At 43.1% G+C, this 21,716-nt stretch overlaps 1 protein-coding gene across 5 annotated transcripts in view; it reads left to right on the forward strand.

Annotated features, from left to right (window-relative positions):
• LOC114795692 (collagen alpha-1(XIX) chain) overlaps positions 1–21,716 on the forward strand; it is a 118,987-nt gene that overhangs the window by 25,401 nt on the left and 71,870 nt on the right. For all 5 annotated transcript variants that reach the window (XM_028989256.1, XM_028989260.1, XM_028989257.1 and 2 more), the window contains 4 exons: positions 10,804–10,839; positions 16,186–16,206; positions 16,362–16,388; positions 16,588–16,632. In XM_028989256.1, coding sequence (XP_028845089.1) covers positions 10,804–10,839; positions 16,186–16,206; positions 16,362–16,388; positions 16,588–16,632 — 129 coding nt within the window. The remainder of the gene's footprint in view (positions 1–10,803; positions 10,840–16,185; positions 16,207–16,361; positions 16,389–16,587; positions 16,633–21,716) is intronic.

Genomic DNA, 21,716 nt, shown 5'->3' on the forward strand with positions numbered 1-21,716 from the left:
GTAGGAGAAGTAATTTTTAAGGGAGAGTCTGCAATTGACATTGTTTTTTAAATTCATTTTTCTATTCCTCAATTCACATGAATATGTGGTGCATTGACTGTGTTTTCTGTTGATTACTTCAACCTGCAGGCTGCTTCTTGTACCCTAAATTTAGTGTGACTTTTAAAGCCAATAGGAGACATACGAGAGCGGCAAATGCTTCCCACGACCATGTGAGCATGTATCATTTTTCTAATTCAAGTACGAAGCCCCTGGAAGTTTACACTGGGCCCTTACGAGCCAGACGGTATTGCCTGTTGAGCTGTAGTGGCCGTATAAAATGACATATGGAAGGGGGGCATTGAGCCTGCCAAGAAAAGAATGACAACCTGACTGAAGGCTCTCCGCGGCGTGTCAGCAAAAGTGCCCCTCCATTTTCCAGCACCTTTACAGGAGGCCATTATATCCCCGCGAGCACGGTGGCGGGCATTAATCAACAGGCCCATCTCGCTCGTACTCTCCGCCGCAACAGTCGCCACACACAGCCCGCCACTAACATCTGCAGCAGGGAAAACGCTGAGCGAATGGAAAGTCACAAAAAGCATTTCCTGCTGTAACCTCTTTGGCATTTGTGAAGCGGCACTCCAGATATCTCTGTTACCCGGTTGGCTCTGGTTCCAGAGAGCTTTTGAAGGTCTGTTTTTCCAACCGATCAACAGTTTCCACCATAAAAAAAGGACTGTAGTTAGCATTTTTGTGCTTGCGTGAGTGTGTGTGTGTGTGTGTGTGTGTGTGCAAGTGCAACTTCATCTGAGTGTGTATTTGTGTAAGGACATATGAGTCAATATTAAAACAGAGGTAGCACCCTGTTCTTTTTGTTTGAGTGTCAATTCTGGCACCCAGAATACAAACTTTTATGGGGAAACTTTTTTATGGGGAAAGTTTTTAACCACAGTGACTACTTCTCATATTTTAAATAGGAATTGGGTGTGTCAGTGTCTATTCTTGACAAACAATTTTTCACGAAATATCAAATTCAGAACTGTCCGATCTGCAAACAATATCCCATTTCCACCTTCCTTCCCACCTCCTGTGTTTCCCTTTAATTCCTTTGCTTGTTATACTCCTCGTTCACACCACCATCACCATTTCACCTTTATAACACTACTAATGAACTGCATGCACTTTCGTGTGTGCGTGTCTGTCCATGCCTGGGTGTCGTGCTGCCTGCACTGTGTATTGAATGTATTTATTTGTGTTGTTGGCCTTTATGGTTATGAAAACGACTTTCTGTCTGTATGGTCTCACAGTGTGAATGTGTGTTTCTGTATTTGCTATATGCTTTCTTTCCTGTTTGCCTCAGGGTACGTGTGTTGTATGTTAGAGCACTTGTCCAGCACTCATGTGTGTGTGTGTGTGTGTGTGTGTGTACCTGCTCAGCTGCAGTAGCCCTGCAAGTAGGAGGTGTTCCAGCCCTTCCTTTGCTAGAGACAGGACACTGTGTGTGGTACATAATTATGAGGCAGGCGCGCTCCACTCCCTGCGGCGCTCTGACCCTTTTCTGTAGGGGAGGAAGTATGAGAAACCCCACCACCTCATCCCCACCCCCCAAACCCCTCCACCAACCTGCCAAGCAACAGTTAAACACCTCCCCCAACCCATCCCATGACAACTGCAGGCTGAGTCAAGACGTTATGTAGGTAACGGACTCCGTCCCCAAAGAAGTTAGAGACACATTTACCTTGCGTCCTGCTCTAGGTGGAGCACCGGAAGAAAAGGTCCGCTCCCTCCCTGATGGGGTCGTTAAACAATGCCAAGCGCAGGGCCGGGACCTGTATCTGAAGATCAACAACATACATCATTCGGAAGTAGCTCACCACCTCTGTCCATTTCTCTCTCTCTTTCTTCCCACTCACCTTGATCCAGTTCAGATTCAGCTTTCGAATAACAGTGATGGGTTAAAGCTGATCTGACCAGGGTTTGACATGAATGAGCACCCTATTAGAAGCCATTAAAAAAAAGACAAGACTTACTAGTACTTATGTCAGGGATCAATCGGGGCAGGGGGTAAAAAGACGCAAACGCACGACTAACCAAGAAGGGATTTTACTCGAACTCGAAAAATACACAGACTCATACTCAGTAGAACAATGACAGAGCACAGTGCTATGGCACAAAACATCAATTTATACACATGATAGGCACAATCAGGACCGACAGGTCTACGTTAGACAAACATGAAACTCACTGGGCACCTATTATCCTAATGCAGGTTTAATTAGCATGAAATTAATTGATTTATAGTACCCGCTTATCTTGCTTGCTTATCTTCCAGCATATTCTGAGCTTGCCAGGAGCCTTCATGTTAATCAGGCCTGTTTTAGCAATGGACTGCCCCAATAGAATTGAATGTCATCTTGTCCGGCGCTAGCGTGGTCAAGTGACCCAGTCTTTGTTGCACATGGCTATCGGCGAGGGAAGCTTCCTCTGTTTATGAACTTCATCATAAATATTGACCCACTGCGGGGAGCAAGTGGGCCGGTAAATGGAATGGTTGGGGGCAAATAACGAAATATGCAGCCGACTGCGAACAATGGGAGTGTTAGGTTTTTATCGACCCAAAAACTCACTGCTCAATTACGCCGGTATTCAATGTTTATCATGACAGTGTACTTATATGTGCAGTTAAGAATCTGTTGTAGCTAAGGGACCTCAGCAGATATTCATTAGTACGTGGCCTTGTGCATTAAACAGAGTGGCTACGCTCCTTATTCTACTTGGGTGGCAAATGAAATGCAAAACGCAAATGAATGAGTGGAGAAACTTGTCCATTCGAGGAAAAAATCACTCCAAATTGTTCACTTTTCAAGAAGAGTTTGGTTATAAGGATCATGTTACTTGTATGTGAGTATAAAGCTAACAGGATCATTTCAGGATCATTAAGGGTCCCCTATCATGAAAATGTCATGTTGTTAGATTATTTAACATTAATACGAGTTCCCCTAGCCTGTCTATGATCCTGCAGTGGCTAGAAATGGTGATAGGTGTAAAGCGTGCTTTGGTTCTGTTTCTTTGAGAGAGCGGCAGCTCAGACAGTCGGATCTGGAATTTGTGACAACATGATCTCCACCGGCTGTCATGGCTTCCAAACGTGTGAAGCACATTTAAAACCCTTTCAGTTTTAGGCCCATTCGGCTACCCAAAATAATTTATATTTTCTAAATGTTAAAATAATGTGTAAGAGAATTATTTAGAGATTTTTCTTCAAAGTCAAAAGTTTACATACACTAAGGTTACATGCCTTTAAACTATTTGGGAAAACCCAGGTGATGAGGGTGGTAGTAGCCTAGTGGGTAACACACTCGCCTATGAACCAGAAGACCCAGGTTCAAATCCCACTTACTACCATTGTGTCCTTGAGCAAGACACTCAACCCTGAGTGTCTCCAGGGGGGGACTGTCCCCTGTAAATACTGATTGTAAGTCGCTCTGGATAAGGGTGTCTGATAAATGCTGTAAATGTAATGTAAATGATGATGTCATGGCTTTGGAAGTGTCTGATAGGTTAACTGACACCACTTGAGTGTATTGAAGGCACATCTGTGGATGGATTTAAAGGCACACCACAACATTCTGCTTCCTTTTGTGACACCATGGGAAAGTCATGGGAAAGTCACCATGGTAAATCAGCCAAGACATCAGGAAGAGAATTGTGGACCTCCACAAGACTGGTTCATCCGTGTGAGCAATTTTGAGATGCCTGAAGGTGCCACGTTCATACGCAAGTATAAACATGGCAATGTACAACCATCAAACCGCTCCTGAAGGAGACGGCTCCTGAGTCCAAGAGATGAAAGTGTTCTGGTGCGGAATATGCGTATCAATCCCAGAACAAATGCAAAAGACCTTTTTGAAGATGCTGGCTGAAGCCACAGTGAAACGTGTCCTGTACCAACATGTGCTGAAAGGCTATTCAGCGAGTAGAGCCTTACTCCAAAAGTGACATAAAAAGCCAGATTACACTTTGCAAATACACACAGGGACAAAGACCCTAATTTCTGATGAAACAAAAATCTAGCTGTTTGGCCATAATATAATGACTATTGTCATATTTGGAGGAAAAAGGGGGAAGCCTTCAAGCCTGAGAACACCATCCCAACCGTGAAGTACGGAGGTGGCAGCATCACAAAATAGGTGCCATCATGAAGAAAGAACAGTATGTTGAATATTGAAACAGCATCTCAAGACATCAGTTAAAGCTTGGGCGCAAATGGGTCTTCCAAATGGACAATGACCCTAAGCATACTGCAAAATTGGTTATAAAGTGCTTTAAAGACAACAAAGTCAATGTTTCAGAGTGGGCATCACAAAGCCCTGATCTCAATCCCATAGACAATTTGTGGTCAGAGCTGAAAAGACGTGTGAGAGCAAGGCGGCCTAACCTGACTAAATTACATCAGTTCTGTCAGGAGGAATGGGCCAGAATTCCATTAAACTGTTGTGAGAAGCTTGTGGAAGGATACCCAGCGTCAAGTCATTCAGTTTACTAAGCAAATGTATGTAAACTTTTGATAATAAAAAATCTGTAAAAAATTCTCTCACACATTATTTTGACATATACCTAATAGAAATTATTTTTGGAATCCGAATGAGCCTAAAACTGAAAGGGTTTTGTATGACTTAATATCAGACAGAAAGAAAAAAAAGTTTCAACTGTAATTGGACCGTTTGGACACCTATGATGGATTTTAGACCCATGTCCAAAGAGCAGTTCAGCCACATTATCAAAAAGCAAAGGAGGGAATATCTGCTGGGAAAGTCCTGTTGCAGAGTAACTGGGACAGTCGATTTTGTAACAAGCAGTTCTGGAGATGTTCTGATAGCTTTTGGTGGTTGAAACCTCACTAAGACTCTTTGTGGTTTCCCTGTGCATCTGAGACATGCTGGTCTTACAAACTGCACATTGACTGATCTGTACATCTTGAGTGTCAAGTGGTAGATAACAAGATCACAATGACTCCAACTGTGGTGGTCTTTCTCCCATTACTTGAATGGGAGTCGTTGTGTGTGCTGCACCTGACTGCAGAGATGATTCTGTCACTGCTGCAATTAGACTCCCTGCATTGGTACTGATGTCTTTTCTCACCACTTCCCCACAGACGGATAAACTGAATTTCTGCTCGACGGGATCCGCACGGGGCCGTTATTCAACTGCCTTTTACTTGCATACAGTGGGTGTCTTCTGTTTGGCAGCTGTAAATTTGTCACCTCTTTTGTCTAAGATCTTTGAGATGTGATAAAAAGGATGCCGTTGAGCTGGGCAGATATATCTCGGAGTCCAAGCCGCTTTTCACTTTAGCAGCTAACTAAGACAAATTGCTGCGCCACCCGGTCCGGCTTTCAAGCACTCCCCTAACTTATTTCAAAGACCTCTCGCTGCCGGCCCAAATGTGTCACACCTAACAAGGACCCGCTGTAAATTTAGCCTGTCGATAGGTGTCAGGACTCATTCATCAGCGATCATGACTGCAGCCATTTATTCATGGCCATTCATCTCAGCCGTCCCCCCCCTGCCACTCTTCACCACTGAAAGTCTTGACTTTGCCCGTGGCCCTTTTCCCTCCAATCAGATTCTGAACACGCGTTGCCTGCAGGCAGAGGTGATGAAACTCGTAATCCTGACTACAACCTGCGAGGGCTTCTGATGGAGGCCAGTATCAGCTAATCGCATATCTGTGGGTAAAGGAGTTCCACGGCCTGATTTAAAGGGGTCACAGCCTGACGCCCTTCCCTTTCAGCTGCAAAGAAAAGGTAAAAGTTAACCTGAGCCCCTGGACATGTGACATTTACATTATTAAGGATTTTTTGTGCAGGTCCAGGGCTGGTCTAATATTTCATACTGTCACGGTCACAGCGAGGCACTGCAGTGGAGCCAGATTTTTTTCTTCCTGTCCGGAATTCGAAAATACTACCCAGGAGAGAAGCTGAGCAACAGATCTAAACAAATCTGTTATTTCTGTGTTTTTCCAGGGATTGAAAGCAATCTAGGACTTCAAGGTCCACCTAGCCTCAGAGGTGATAAAGTGAGAACGTTTATTATACACAGCCAAAGCTGCCAGATAGGGAGAAAGCGTGTAAAGCGCTGGGCCTCCTGCAGAATGATATGAATATAATAGAGTAAACCTCATAAATTTTCAATCTTGGTGCTGGTTTATCTGGAGGACTGGCGTAGCGGCGCTGGTCAACCACAAAGTGAGACATCACTGCTGCACATACTGCGTGAGGGTGTCATGAATCACCATCCTGACGTTTTTGGTACTCCAATTTCCGGTTTTCCACTCCTTGTCTTGTGCTTCTGATCAGCTGATTTTGTGCTTCTAGTGTATTGCTGTTGAGTTTAACAGTCTTTGGTGATGACAGTGAGTTGAGAGTTGGTAGTTACAGTTCTGATGCTGTGGAACCCTCTGCCAGATGGTAGGAGGGAGAACGGGGCATGGTGAGAGTCCTTCTCAATTTTGCGAGCTTGACGGATAAGATGTTACTTGCAGAGCTGAGAGATGGGTGGAAGTGGAACCCCGATGATGCGCTCTGCTGTCTTCACTATCTACTGCAGGTCCTTCCTGTAGTAGTGATGTACATTTACAGCATTTATCAGACGCCCTTATCCAGAGCGACTTACAATCAGTAGTTACAGGGGGACAGTCCCTGACAGCGAGTGTGTTACCCACTAGGCTACTGCCACCCGGATTACATGCAGTACAACTACAGTCCTCCGCTCTACCATCTGAGCTATCGAAGGATGTTGCAGCAGAGAACAATCTCAGTGGTCCACGGGTAGAATGATGTAGGGGGGTTGACCTTCTTCAGCTGTCTGAGGAAGTGCGCATGTTGCTGGGCTTTGTAGGTGATGGAGGTGATGCTGAGGATCCAGGAGAGGTCATCTGTCATGTGCACACCCAGTAACTTCACGCTGATCCATCAACAGCAGATCCATCGATGGGCAGTAGGTTGGGGACAGTCGTTTCCTTCCTGAAGTTGACAACCATCTCTTTGGTCTTGGTGGCATTGAGAGTCAGGTTGCTGCTCTGGCACCAGATGTTTTATCTCCTCTCTGTAAGTAGACTCATTGTTGGAGATGAGCGATGCTACTGTAGTGTCATCTGCAATAGGGTTCGTTATGTATCACACAATTTGTTATGTATCACACTTGAAGTAAATAGGATGCACAATTTGATCATATTTATAACACATAAAAAAAAACACCCAAACTTAGATGGTCTCAAGTGCCAAAACTGTCATAGTTGTCTGGTTAGTTTACACACCGTTTGTGAGTAAACCAGATCCATTTTAGATTTGCGTTCTAGTGTGGCCTTGGTGTCTTGAATGAAGTGCTGATGAAGCACTGCACTTGTACCTGAAATGAAAGTGTCATTGACATTTGTCATTGTGATAGTGCAGTGTTTGTATTTAACCCTGCAAGACCCTTAATGAACAGTGGGCAATGATGCCAGGCACATGGGGAGCAGTGTGTGGGGACGGTACCTTGCTCAAGGGGGCGGTTTAGGATTTGAACCCACTACCTCTCAGTTACGAGTTCAATTACCTGCTAGGCCACCCCTGCCCTGTAAAATAGTAGTATAGGCCTTCTACCTCCCTTATTTGCTAGGCTCTAGATTTATTGTGTAAGTGTGTATTGTTCAGACTTTGGGCATGACCCAAATAGTAATACTCTGGGTGAAGTTGTATAATTGCTTATCTGCATTGATTGGAGGATGTGTAGAAAACTGAGAATTCTTAAATAATACTAACATTCCTGATGAACAGATAACATGCATATTGCCAGTATGTGTTCTTTTGCTTCTATGTGTTACGAACGATCCTGATTTGCATGCAACAACATTGTTATAGCTGTTTTAGCTACATTGTGTGTGTCGTAGAGATAGACCCAGAGGCCTCAAACAGATCTAGCTTATTCATGCTTGGACTGCATGAAGGATCACATGTGTCCATTTGTGAAATGTGTAATTTAATTCCGTTATCTGGCCAAACGCTGTAAACTGTTCATCGCTTTGATAAAGTGAAGATATATTATGTTCAGACCCCACAGGGGCACAGCAGTATAAATGCTCCGAGCACACACTCTTCTGCTGACACTTTGAAAATATGTAGAGCGGCATTTGTTGGCTGTGACTCTCATCTGAAGATAGTTTGGGTGAACTTTAAGCCAGAAATCTGCTGCGTACGTAGTAAAGGCGTGTGTGTTTTTGTTGCAGTAACATTCTTTGTGCATATATCTGTACAGGTCATTAGCATAGTACCAGTGCTGATGGGGACATAACTGTCAATCAGACAAACTGTCAAATTATATATAGGCCAGTCTGCAGTTTATTTTTTGCCCAAGTGTTGAAGGCATGATGTGTAGAAACATAGATAATTGAACACATATTATGATTCAACATATTAATACTGCTTACAGCGACTAGGGAAGGAATTCAATAAAAAATTCATTTAATCCAATGTAGATTATTTATTGATTCCCTTATTGATTCCTAGTCAGTCTTTTGATGTTGTCATAAGATTAAGGGCTTTACAGTTTTTCAGCATAAAGGCATTTATTTTAACTGTCTGAACATGTACCAGGACACTAACAACAGAGAATAAAATATAATACATCTGTTAAACATTTTTCTTTGCATTTTAAACATTTTTGTATTTGATATTTCTACAGTAATTGAATCCTGACTTTGGAAAAAATAGTCCTCCCTATTCCCATTTTGTCCATTAAAACAACATTAAACTGATTAAAAAAAAAAAATGATTTGAAAAAGACAATAAAGCAAGACTGATCTAGTTCACCCCTTTTCCCAGCCTAGGCATCACAGTGTTTGAGCCTAGCAGCACTGTAAGGTCTGACATATTTCGTGTTATAACATTCAGTATTATGGCTGGCAGTGTGTCATTGTCCTGAAAGGTCAGGTGGGACATGACTGGCCACCGTGTTTCCAACTTTTCAAAACCCTTTTAACCTGCTGCTAGAGAAGAAAGCAAATCCAACTAATGAATACAACTAGTGTTCCGACTGTCAGAAGTTGTGTGGAGGCCAGAGCATTAGGCCTCTGGGCGAGCAAGCGGGTTTTGAGCTGTGAAACCAGGGACTGGTGTGTGTGTGTGTGTGTGTGTGTGTATGGCAAATTCTGGAGTGACTTCAAATGTAGCCATGGATGTTCATTTTGGGGCTGGTTTTACATAGCCCCCTCACAATATTCAAATTCAAATTAGATTAATTCAGCCTACAATTGAAAGGAATATGTGTCTTTTGAGTCTTTTCCTACCTCCTGCTCTCCCGAGCACAGTGGGATTATTTTCTGTGTAAAAGACTAAATGTGTTCCTCTAATTAGCTCTGGTATTGCCTGTTTTCTCGTATATTTTGACTTTCCACATCGGGCTTTTCGTGTTGTCTTTCGGAGGCGCTCTGTGATTTGGTGTAATTGTGTGTCCACTGTCTCCTTGCCTTGAAGTTATAATGAGCTCTGTGTTTTTTCCCCTCTTTGAATAGTGCAGCGAATTACTGTCTATTTTATCCCATCTCCCCAGCAGGAGTGTAGAGTTTAGTGCAGGGCAACGTGTGTTTGCATTGAACCTGCCTTGCTCTCGACGCATAAAGTAATGAGTCACCGCATACCGCGTCACAATGGATCTTTTCAGTGTGACACGTCCATATTAGATCTGAACATGTGTGCCGTTTTTTTCTGGCTTTAGCGATGTGTGTGACAAATTGGTTTGTGATTAATTGATCGAAATAAAAAGAAACAAAGCTGAGGAACATCTATAATCAAGCAGGCTGAGCCATAAGATGCTGCAGCCCTATGGGTTTGGATAGTCCTACTCGTGTGTGTTCATTTAAATTAGAAAGCCGATCAGGGTTTTGAATGCTACAAAATGATCCCTTTTCTTAAAGGCAGAATTTTTGAATGGAGGGATTCAGGATGTGGCTGTTCGAGGTTTGCCTGTGAGTGAAGGAATCGAGAGCGAGCCGAAGTAAGTGTCTGTGAGTTAATGTTTATTCTGGCAGAGGTGCAGCGCTCCACTCAGGGCCTGTCATGTGACATTTTCCAAAGCTCTCCAGCCGTACCTTTCCTTTTGTTATCATTACAAAGCTTTTCACATACATGTTTAACCGTGGGGATTATTCTTAAGGCCCGTTGGCTTTAAACTGTTCAGATGCCAGAGTCCCGCTTGACAGCTAAGTAAAGCAGGACAGATGCCTTACTTTGTGACCCAGACATCGGGGGCTTACCTGTGGTGAACTACAGCGTGATGTGGGCAAATATCAAAATGGCACGGTGATTTGAAGGGATTTTTGCTTTGGTGACCTTTATTCCACTAGGCATGGGCCTCCAGCTTTTTATCCATATGTCATGGAACAGCTTTCAACATGAATTCTGCCCACGCTGGACTTCATGTTGCAATGCACAAAATTGTGTATTTTAAATGCATTTCAAAAATCGCTGATTCAGTTTGCTTTGGGTCACTGGTATAAAAACAGGAGACAAACAGACAATTTATGTACATATATTATGTAATATATTTGTTTAAAATATATTGTAGGACGGTTTTCCTTTTTATTATCCTTTGCACCCTCAAAATGAGATGGATCCATGTTGTATGCTGCAGTAATCAATAAGAAAAATACATGGCTGATTACATTATATCAATTAATCTTAATCTTCTCTAAATATTCCTGTTATGTTTTTTGTAGCAGTATTTTCCAGCTGTGGAATAGATCATTCATATCTTTATTTCTTTCTTTCTTTTGTCTTGTAGAGAGATCCCGGCCTGCTTGGTCCAGCTGGTGTAGCGGTACGTATCACTTACAAGTAATAATACTGTTATTGGGTGCAGTAATGGACACATAGCCATAAATCTTTTTTCATCCATTGCAACTCATGGATGACTGGTGCAAAGTTGTCAAACATCTGGCTTTTACTGGTAACCGAGGGCAGGAATTTGAACTTGTTTTGCCTTCACCTAAGACATAAAGGTGTCCAGAAGAACGCTGAACATTGCTTTACTGTTTTGTAATGCAATAAACTGCTAAGAAAGAGTATTATTAATGTTTTGGTGTACTTGTTCATTAAAATTTGCTGGTAGTATATTATAAATGGCATGGATAAACAATGCAGAGAACAAGGTGACATGGTAGTGCAGTGTATTAGAGAAGATTGAGTGAGACCTTTTGCTTTACATTGGCTGTATAGGTTGATTTGACAGCCACAATGATGTGTTTTGTTAGATGCAGCAATAAGTATATTGATGAAACATATGTATATTAAAATTGGTTAAAGTATTAATGTTTGCATTACGTTTAAATGTTATCCATTACCACTTGCTCTACTATACTGTTTGCTATTATGAAAAGAAACTGGAAATGGTTGAGAAAACCCTGCAGAAAGGCTCAACGTATAGATAGCCACATTGTTCGCCACACTGTAGCTTAATGGACGCCGTTTATGAGAGCAGCGCTTCTAATGACACCTCTTTGTTAGTGCTAGAATCGACTTTTTCTGACTTCCACAATACATTAGAAGTGTAATGGTGTAAAAGTGGGGGCTGTTTGTCTGTTTTCTTTGTACTGTGCACTAATTGCACACTAGGGACATTTAAGTTTGACTGGACTTGAATAGTCGTTTGCAATGTATACTGGAGATGCGAATAAAAATCTTCTTGAAATAATCGAGCGTTTTCTTATGTTGAGTTTTGCAATGATTCATTCGGCCGTCCAGGGGATTAAACTTCCAGTCAGAAATAACCGGTTACTGCGGTGTGATGGCATCCAGTCAGATTGTAATTATGTTGGACGTTGCTCCATTAGTTTCCAAGGTTCAGACAGTTGATCACATATTAATAAACAGAACGATAACCCTAAGTGTGTTTTTATGTGTGAAAACATACCTTCCCATAGAAAACAACCTTACACAGACCGTGTCATGTTTTGCGAATATCAGCATAGTGATCAGCAAATCATTTGTCATGTTTTCCTAATTTTGTGGGGAACTGCTGGCCATTTGTATTACGGGGCCTGGGTTCTTGGCCCAGAGGGATATTTCACAAATTGGGAGCGACTGTAGCTGCCATTCTATTTCATGGGCAGGCAGTCACCGGTTGTAGAGGAGTCATTTGAGGATACTGCACAGTCCACACGTCCCAGGCTCTGAGTACACCCTCAGGACATCCATTTTACTGGCCCTTTCAGATAACACTGCAGATAAACTGAAGCTCCGCTTTGATATATGAGCGGTTATTTTGTGTTACTCACCACAGCGGTTGGAGAAGCAGGATAATGCACACTCTGCTTTGCGTTATCGTAATTGCAATGCTTGGATTGGCCACAGGCATGTAGAGGGGGTGTGAAATGGACAAACCAAAACAAATGATGTCCCCACTTTAAATCAAAATCACTTTGATCAGCTTCATCCCATAATTGAACAATTTTTTTGGCCTCCAATGTTGTGAGTTCGAATTCCGGCTCTGGTTTTGTGTGGTTCGCATGTTTATCCCATGTTGGTGTGGGTTTCCTCCGGGTTCTCCAGTTTCCTGGCTTTAAAGTCAAGAAAACTAGGTGGATTGGTGGCCCTGAATTTGGTTATATGTATGGTTGTGTGAGTGTGGGCTTCACCCTGGGCATGTCCCTGTCCTGCACCCAGGTGTCCTGGGATAGGATCTGGAATAAGGTTTATGCCTTTACAGAAAGTGAGTGAGTGAATTGTTTTTTTTTTTGGATGGGCATGGAGTCTTACAAATAACATTTGTGGGGCAGCGGTGGCCTAGCGGTTAAGGAAGCGGACCCGTAATCAGAAGGTTACCGCTTTGAATCCCGAGCCACCAAGGTGCCACTGAGGGCCACTGAACAAAGTACTGTCCCCACACACTGCTCCCCGGGCGCCTGTCATGGCTGCCCACTTCTCACCAAGGGTGATGGTTAAAAGCGGAGGACACATTTCATTGTGTCACCGTGTGCTGTGCTGTCATCACAATGACAGTCACTTCACTTTCACTTCACTTCAACATTGGCTGCAAGGGCCCAATTTTCATTGTGCTATAATAATGTTAACCCTTTATTGCTTTTGCAATACACCATGTCACTAGACAAGTACCAGCGAACATTACATAGGGGGATATGGGATATGGGAAAAACAGAGAAATTGGAATCACATGGGGAGAGAGGAGGAGAATTAAAAAACAGCCCCCAGCTGTAGAAACTGAAAAAAGACCCATCTGATGGGTATGAAGCTGATGAAGGCGTTGGTTGGGCGAGAGAGTCACGCTGCCCTGTTCTTCGGGGGGTGATTTGTATCAGTCGAGGCCAGTGCTGATTAGTGGAGGTCAAAAGCTGATAGGATGGGTTGTTTGGTTTATCCTGGTGGGAAAGCTGTAAATTTTCAGCTCAGTGTCCGTGCTGGTCCTCGGTCAGCAGCTGTGATTTTCTCCAAGATGACTTCCAATTTGCGATCTATATTCACTGTGATGTTATCCAATCTGTGCACGATCGTCACAGTCTGAGCGGCAACAGCTCTGCCCACTCCTTCAATCATCTCGGCCAGAACAGTGGGGTTTTGAGCGCCTGTTACCGTTTCTTCAATCTTTGATACCTGTTATCTTGGTTCCGAATAGGTAGATATCCTTGATGTCCTACACGGAATGTTCCAGAAGGACTCTCAGGTTCCCCCGCACCTGGATTTGTCTTCGAAAAGTTGAGAGACGAGTTAATCACATCCATGATTTCCTTTATTCGAAGAGCAGGACTGAGAGAGTCTCTTATGGTGTTAGACAAGATGTGCCATGATCCGGTCTGGCAGGGGTTACTCCGGGTCCGGAGTTCGGACCGGAGTGTCATGTTAGTCCTGTGTTATTATGTTTCCTGGATGTTATCACCTGTGTGTAAATGTATAAAGCTGCCCTGTTTGTGTCTGTTCGCCGTTGGGTCATTGTTTGGGGATGTTTCCCCTGTCATCCATGTATTAAACCCCTGTTTCGGGACGTCGTGTGTATGCGTCCTCCTTCCTCGCCATGTCCAGCCATTGTGACAAGTTGAGATGAAAGGAGCAACAAGAAAGACAGGGAAGGGAGGGACAGAAAAAAGATGCGAGAGCCAGGAGAGAACAATGGACATAGCACATGGTCAATGTCTGAAATGTCCCTTCAAATATGTTCTCGAGATTCATAGAAATAAAAGACTTCTTTCTATATTTCTACATTTGAGTGGAGAAACTAAGCAACCACCCTGCGCTTTTTGTCAGTTGTACATTTTTTATGACACCCAAAGACAAACTTTGATGTTCTTAAAATCTAAGTTTAACCAAGTTCTTTTTTAAAGAATGTGTCCATTAGAGGAATGAGTGCTTCAAATTGACTTCCTCGATATCATCTGCATGTGGACAAACTGCAGTTTAAAGGCAACAACTGTTTTGCCGGCTTGGTCTAAAATAGCTGTAATGTGTTGACAGTTTGGGAGAAATAGGACATGTAACAGACACAGGAAGGTTTGCGAGACGAGAAGCAATTGGAAGGCCCACTTTACACTACTCGCCATCCCGGCGTCCCACAGGGCCTGCAGCGTTTACCCAAATCCTGGAGGGAATGGCTGCAAATATTACACTCACTACTCTGATAATTGAGGATGCTGCGTTTTTGGCAAGTTCCCCTAAAAAAAAAGGAAAATGAATGCTCCGGGGAAACTATGAATGGCCTTGAAACCTGTACAATGTGCTCACACACACACACACACACACACACACACACGTTCTCTGGGGTTGGTGGTATCGAGGGAGACAGCAGGCAGAGCAGATTAAAAGCGTGCTGCGGGTGGTTGGCTAATTACCTGCGCATCATGAGAGGGTAGGGCTGACGTTTTTAATCAGTATTAAAGTAGTGCACACCAGCTCCTACTGTATTAGGCCTTCTCCGGCCTGCCCCTTTTATGTCACCCAAATACTTACTAAACCCACAGGAGCCGCGTCGCTGCCGAGCGACTATTTACTCTGGCTAATTTTACATTCACGAGGCAACGCCGTGAGTTTAGGGGATGAGGACAGCGTCAGCGGAATTTCTCATTATAAAGCGCTAGCGATATGTTACCTTTCAGGTTCGAGCCGGTTGGTGTGATTTCCGTTGTAAGTGAAGGAAATGTGTACTTACATTTGCTCGTAAATCATGTAGTCATACGGACTCTGGATATTCGTCCATATTTTTAAATAGGTTCTCACGTCATAACTGACAGCCTTGTTTATGGCCGGTCCGCATATACCAAAGGTTTGTCCGACCCCCTGTTGGATTTTTCTTTTTCTTTTTTTTTAAATAACATTTCTCGCTTTGGTCTTGTGACTTTCACATTCCACACACAGGTTGCGAATGACTATTTTTGCAGCTGCCTTCCAAGAAGGTGTCAGTGTTTGTGAGGCTGACAGCTGAAAGGAAAAAGTCAATGGAGAGATCATCTGAGTGGGCAGTGTCCATCCTGTGTCCGAGAGGCAGAGACGGCTCTGTCTGCTGACCAGGCCAAAGGGCCCGACCCCTGGCTTGTTTAGAAGGCCACAAGGCATTGCAACATGTCGACAATGGGCACGTCTCAATCAGATGTCCTCCAACCTGACAGCCAGCGTGTTCATTTGGAATTTTTGGAGATTCCAGTTAGTTTTAGCTGCGTTGGGCTGGCGCCTGGCTCTGGGTGAGTCCCGAAATGTCCCCAGTGTCCTGGGATGGGCCCCCGTTAGGAATACACAGTTATGGAAAGTGATCAATTTTGTGTTTTATTTATTCTTATATGAGATTTATTTTTGTCAGTTTTAATATCAGGCTTGTTTTAGGCAATATTACGTTTTTTTGTAGTTTATTCTGTCTTGATGAGGTTGTTAAATGTGGTTCCCCTGGCCTTCCAACATGTTTTGTGATAAATGAGAACCATTAACTACATGGTTTTTTCATTTGCATTATTTTGCATTTCACATTCCACAAATAAATGAGGTGTAGATGTAAATGGAGTGTTCAGCCTATTTTCCGTGACTTGCTCATCAATGCTGTTCATGCCTTGAAGGTCGTCAATTATTAAAGAAGATTATCAACAAACTCAACATTGCATTCAACTTGTGACAGCGTTGTAGTGTCATAACACTGGCTGATCTGATTATTTAAATTTTTCCTTCTTTCTAGGTTTGTCCGAAGGGCGATCAGGTAAACACAGTTTTTCCTGTGCACGGTGCACCTTACCAAGTTAACTGGTGCATAAATCAGTTTATAAAGCTCCTTAATTACACCATTGTTTTTTTAATGCCACATAAGCACTTCCATTAAGCACATTAACATTCACCTCTGACTGCCTTTGACAGGGCCCAGCAGGGATTGCAGGAGAGAAGGTAAGCGTTTAAAGAGTGCTTTGATAAAATCCAGCCGATTTCCAGCCTCGTTTCATGCAGCAATTAAGCCCACTAGTCAGCCACTGGTCTGCTGAGAACATGTGGTACAAACATCTGTCTCACTGCACATTGCAACCAGCAGGATGGAAAGTCGGCCATTTGCACATCCAGTCTGAAACTTTGTGCCTTCCTTTTTCAGGGGGAGACTGGGATGCCGGGGCCGGCGGGTAAAGAGGGCAAAAGGGTGAGTAAATGGGGGCTTTCGTCTGTGTGGAGGGGTGTGCGCGAGGGACAGGTGAGACAGCGAGTGTAGGCTATGGGTGGGCCAGGGAGGGTGGCTTTCCTAATAGAAAACGAGTTGCATGAGCTGAAGGGCTGGGGTCACGCTGAGAAACCGTGACTGACAGCACACGTGGCGAACGGCAGCAGGAGGTTGTCTCAAGGCTGATTTAAGTTCGGAAAACGGAAGGAAGGACGGTGGGATTGGGTTTCTGTGGATGTTTTCCTGGTTGCATTGTCAATTTATTACATTCTTCACACCTATCTTAATATGTCATGGTTATTCTGATCATTCTGGATTATATTTTTCATGACATGATGACATGCAGTTGCTTTGGTGTCTCTGTATGTTCCTCCTGAGATTGACCTGCCTTGTACTCTGCGTGTTTGTTGTACTAACATCTCGAACCAAATCACCAGAATTTAAGGAAATGCCTCTTGCAAGGCTCATATTATCCCACACAATACAATATAGGCTTAGTCTTACCCTGTGTTTGCTGTATATATATCCAGGATCCAGTGGGGGATGAGGGGAATACAGAGTGTTACGTGTTATTCACAGAAAATTCATAGATTGAAGGAATCCGACACAAACTGGGCTTTAACACCATTTTCTCAACAATATTGTTAAAGGAAGATTCAGCGTAATAACGATTTAAGTTTAAGTGTGAAGAACAGTAGTTAACAGCTGTCAATTGCAAGTGAATTACTGGTAATGGACAGAGATTGTGCTAAGTGCCAGTGATTGGCAGTTGCTGTTGTTTTGAGTTCCAGTTGCAGATCCAACATTGATCCAGAATCTGTAGATAACTGGACTCTGTAGCATTGTGTCATTCTTGGCTGTCAATGTAGGTCTGAGGCCTAAAAAGGCACCAGGCAACAATTCTTCACAGTTAGGAAGTTACTCTGGTTCTACTTCTAAAACATTTCAAATATGTATAGAAAAGAGAAGTATGACTAGATGGCAAAGGCCAGAAAGCTCATTTGACCTTCCTCCTGACAATTTGAAACATAATGTCAAGCTTAAGTCAAATTATATGTCCTTAATTGGTTTGGGCTATAAAAAAAACATGTTTAGAATCGAATAGTTATGTTCTAATGGTTTTTTGGTTGGCACAAAGTGTTCATTAAATTCACATCACCCGCTTGGGAGTATAAAAGCATTTATTACTTTCATGAATGAATTCAGGGTGCGTTAGACAGGGCTGTGGATTTAAATGAGTGGGAATTATACAACTTCGTTGCTGTTTTTTCCCAAGTCTTTGATAGCTAGATGGGAATGTGCTAATGTTCTGGTTATTTTAGGAGCTGGCGGTCACATGTGGCCCCGGGAGGTTGTTGACCACCTCATCTGTATGCCGTTGCAGGGCCTATTTCGGAACTCGGGACATGTATCATTATCACTGTCTCTTTTACCAACCAGTCAAGCCAGGAGTCTCTCACCCAATTAGCAGCTCTCACTCAGCATTACTCCACGTTGCTTCTGACCTGGGCTGCCGTCCCTGTCGGGTGGCTGAGACAAAGCTATTCATACGACAGATTACAGCACTACCCAAATGTGTACCCACCAACACAAACACCTTTCCTCGCTCATAAACCCCCTTCAGCCAGTTAAACTGCTGTTTGTTTTGTAGCCAAACCAGCTAACGCTGCTAAACTGTATTTCACCAGCGTAACCCTGCAAACCAAGATCATCATGTACTGTCATTAAACTGTTCTTGTCCCAACCAGCCTCAATGCAAAGGCTGATGGATTTATTATTTCTACTGAAAAAGATTAGTTAGATGGTAGTGAACTTGAACACACCAAACTAGCCGTCATCAGGCCTTCATCACTTATGAATTATGGACCTTTCACTGTAAGATACATGATAATTTGAGCCATGAGGTGCTTGAAAGTTTTTTTTGTAATTGGTCATGTCAGTAATGAAGAGCTTTGACCAGGAGGTTCCGTTGGTTGTATTTTGCTGCTGGTCATGGTGATCACGTCAGCTTACACCAGCTTTGGCCAACAAGTTTGACTTGCTTAAGATGTGCTTTTGTGCTGGTCATGCTACTCTACAAACCCAAGTAAAACCTGCTACTAGCATTTTTTTAGCAGGGCAGTCATGACATAAAGCCCACGGTAAAAGACTTCCAGTGAAATTACCATGAGTGTGAATTGGACCGCTGTATCTCTGCAAAAGGTCAGCCTTTCGCCCACACTTTACACCATTTGGTGGATGGTTAATTAATGTCGCTAACTTGCCACTACAGCAACATCCCTCACGATGCCGGCCTATTAAAACATTCTCGTGAAACGTGCCACAGACACTTAACCTATGTTAATGAGTGTGCGAAGGTGGAAAGACTGATTGAAATTATTTTTGCAGGGCTTTGACGAGAGGACATTAATAGTAATGTGAATTGCTTGCTGCCATCCATTATGGATGCCTTTGACATAGGACGGAAAGAGAAGTGTAGGACTTTGGGAGACATGCTGAAGAAGATCAAGCTGGATGGCAAGGAGCACCGGTAAAAAGGATCTCTCCCCTTGCCGATGGCGGCCCTCTGAAATATTTATCGTCGCTACTAATGATGTGCTAAGCTCCGCGTTGTCATTGGGAGGTTCTCTGTGTCCTACACAGGACCAGGAGGAGTTGAGCGCACATGTAATGGCAGCAGGGCGGGGATTTGGATCTTTGTGCGGAGAGCCAGTTGGCACTTCCGTGAGCCCAACACTGTAATTAGCCCGTGCAAAATAATACAATTTTGCTGCAACAGCAGCCGCAAAATCTAATCTCTATCTGTAAGAAATCTGGACCAGTATTGGTCAATAAATAAAAGGTAAGCATTATGCCATTTTAGAATCAGGAAAAATACAAATTTGGACAGCACATCAACCTTGCTCAAAGGCATAATATACAGGAGCACAATATTTTTTCATCTTCTGCCAAGGCTTCCCAGCATGCACTGCTGCACTGGCTGGCACCAGCTAGTGTGTGGGTTGAGTTCAGACATGTGTTTACCGCTGGGCAAGCCGGTGGGCTGCTGTGGATTAATAGATATCAGCTTAAAAATAAGCAGCGCTCTGGTTAGGGCTGGGTGCTCGCCTGCATAGTATGCAAATTCGGGTTCAGACTTCCAGTTCGAAAAATGTCCTGTAGCTCATGTGGCTTTTGTCCATTAGGATTCACACATTGGTGTTTAAAAGTGTCCCCTAATGTGCCCTGTAGAATGCAAGGTGGCAGGACTTTAAATATGTTGCTTTGCAGCGCAAACTGCATTCATAAATACTTCATAGTTTGCAGACTCTTAAACAAATGTAAATATTTCATTTTGCCTTTGATGTATCCTGCAGGAAGTAAAGTGTATATTTAGGCGGTGCATTTAAAATGCACTTTAATCACCAGCAGACATGCAACCCACCAGCACTGGCATTGTCTTTTTGTAGTTGTATTTTTCGCAGCCTTTGGACCACACTGTTTTTCGGTTTCAGCGTGTGAAGTGCGCTCTTCAGTAAGTGGGGAATTGCCAGTGGGCTCTTCAGGATGTTGTGCAATGCCACTGATTTGGATACGGATGTGTGTCAATAAATTATGCAGCAGTGCCCTTGATGCTGATGTATTTTACTCCTGTCACAGTGAACTAGTTTCCAGTCTTGCTCTAGGTAAGAACAGTTTGTTGACTAAGAGTTGAGAAAAGAAATGTTTTGCTTTCTTTCCATTTCATTTCTTCTACTGCATTAAACCGAGGACCGTGCATGAAAAACATGGTCACCGTTTATTCCCATACATAAAACGATGGCAGAGGCCTTCTGCCCCCTGCTGTTTTTCATCTTGTCACAGGCTGTATGGCCAGGCCATTTTTCTTTCTTTTGGTATCGCTGTTGCTGCCATTCACCTCGATTCCGCTACATGTTTGCTGATCTCTGCTTTTGATTCACCGTGACACTGAGGATACTTCGCCATTTTTGCAGACGTTGATTCTGCAGTGCGTCTGACCACATTTAGCTGGCCGGTCAGGTAGCGTTTGCTCATGAATATACATGAGCTATCCCAGTCCGCCCTGCACAAAATAAAATTCACCTCCTGATTGTGCATCACATCATGTATTTGAGATCTTGCTAGCAGCCACTGTAGGGGACATAAGAAATATATACGGGATTGAATGTAATTCTGATTAAAATACAGACACCAACCTTATAACTGGGTTTGACTCTGTTACCTTACAGAGATGTGCAGAGGACAGAACAAAAGTGTGTATCTTAACCAGCGCTGGGCTATATAGACTGGCATTCATGTATTCAGTAATGTATGTTACTGAATATGTAGCAATGGACATCCTGTGGTGGATGAACTGATTTAGCCTAAAATATACTACATTTGGCTACATGAATTAAATATATAAAACAACATTTACTCCCTTGTAAAGTATTACTAAATGCTACTAAACAGAACACTGAACCTTGTGATGTATCATCTTCTCTAGGGGAGATTTGCAGGCTCAGTCACATTTTAAGAGTAGTTTGCACAACACCTTCTCCATGCAAAAAAAAAAGTATTAAAAAGTTTGAAAGATTTTGCATTTAATTAATTTGCTCATGGCAAATTATGAAGCGGGCCTTCAAAGCTTGGTCATGTGGGTATTGCAAGCCAAGTGCACGCCTCTAGCAAGGCAGAATTAAACGAGTATAGATTGCACTATTAATGTACCTGAGAGGGACAGGAAGGTGTTTAGCCTGTCGATCAGTGTCCTTATGAATGAGTGGGGAGGCAGTCGCCAAGGAGGATAACACAGCACTGACTGCATGTCCTCTCTGCCTCCTGTATAATGAATAAGCACAAGATTGAGTAATTACACACTGTTAGTGTAATTATATGCAATAAAACCATTGCATTTGTGGGGGAAAAAAACTCTCTGGGACATCACCGCAAATGTAGCAGTATGAATGAGCTTGGTGTCTCACTAATTGTGTTAATTGAAAATAATTGAAAATCATTTGTTTCCCTAGGATGACAAGACAGCTGGGAAAACGTTGAAACTGGAGGGCAGTGTGACACTGTAATTT

The sequence above is a fragment of the Denticeps clupeoides genome, chromosome 8, assembly GCF_900700375.1.
Source record: "Denticeps clupeoides chromosome 8, fDenClu1.1, whole genome shotgun sequence".
Classification (NCBI taxonomy): domain Eukaryota; kingdom Metazoa; phylum Chordata; class Actinopteri; order Clupeiformes; family Denticipitidae; genus Denticeps; species Denticeps clupeoides.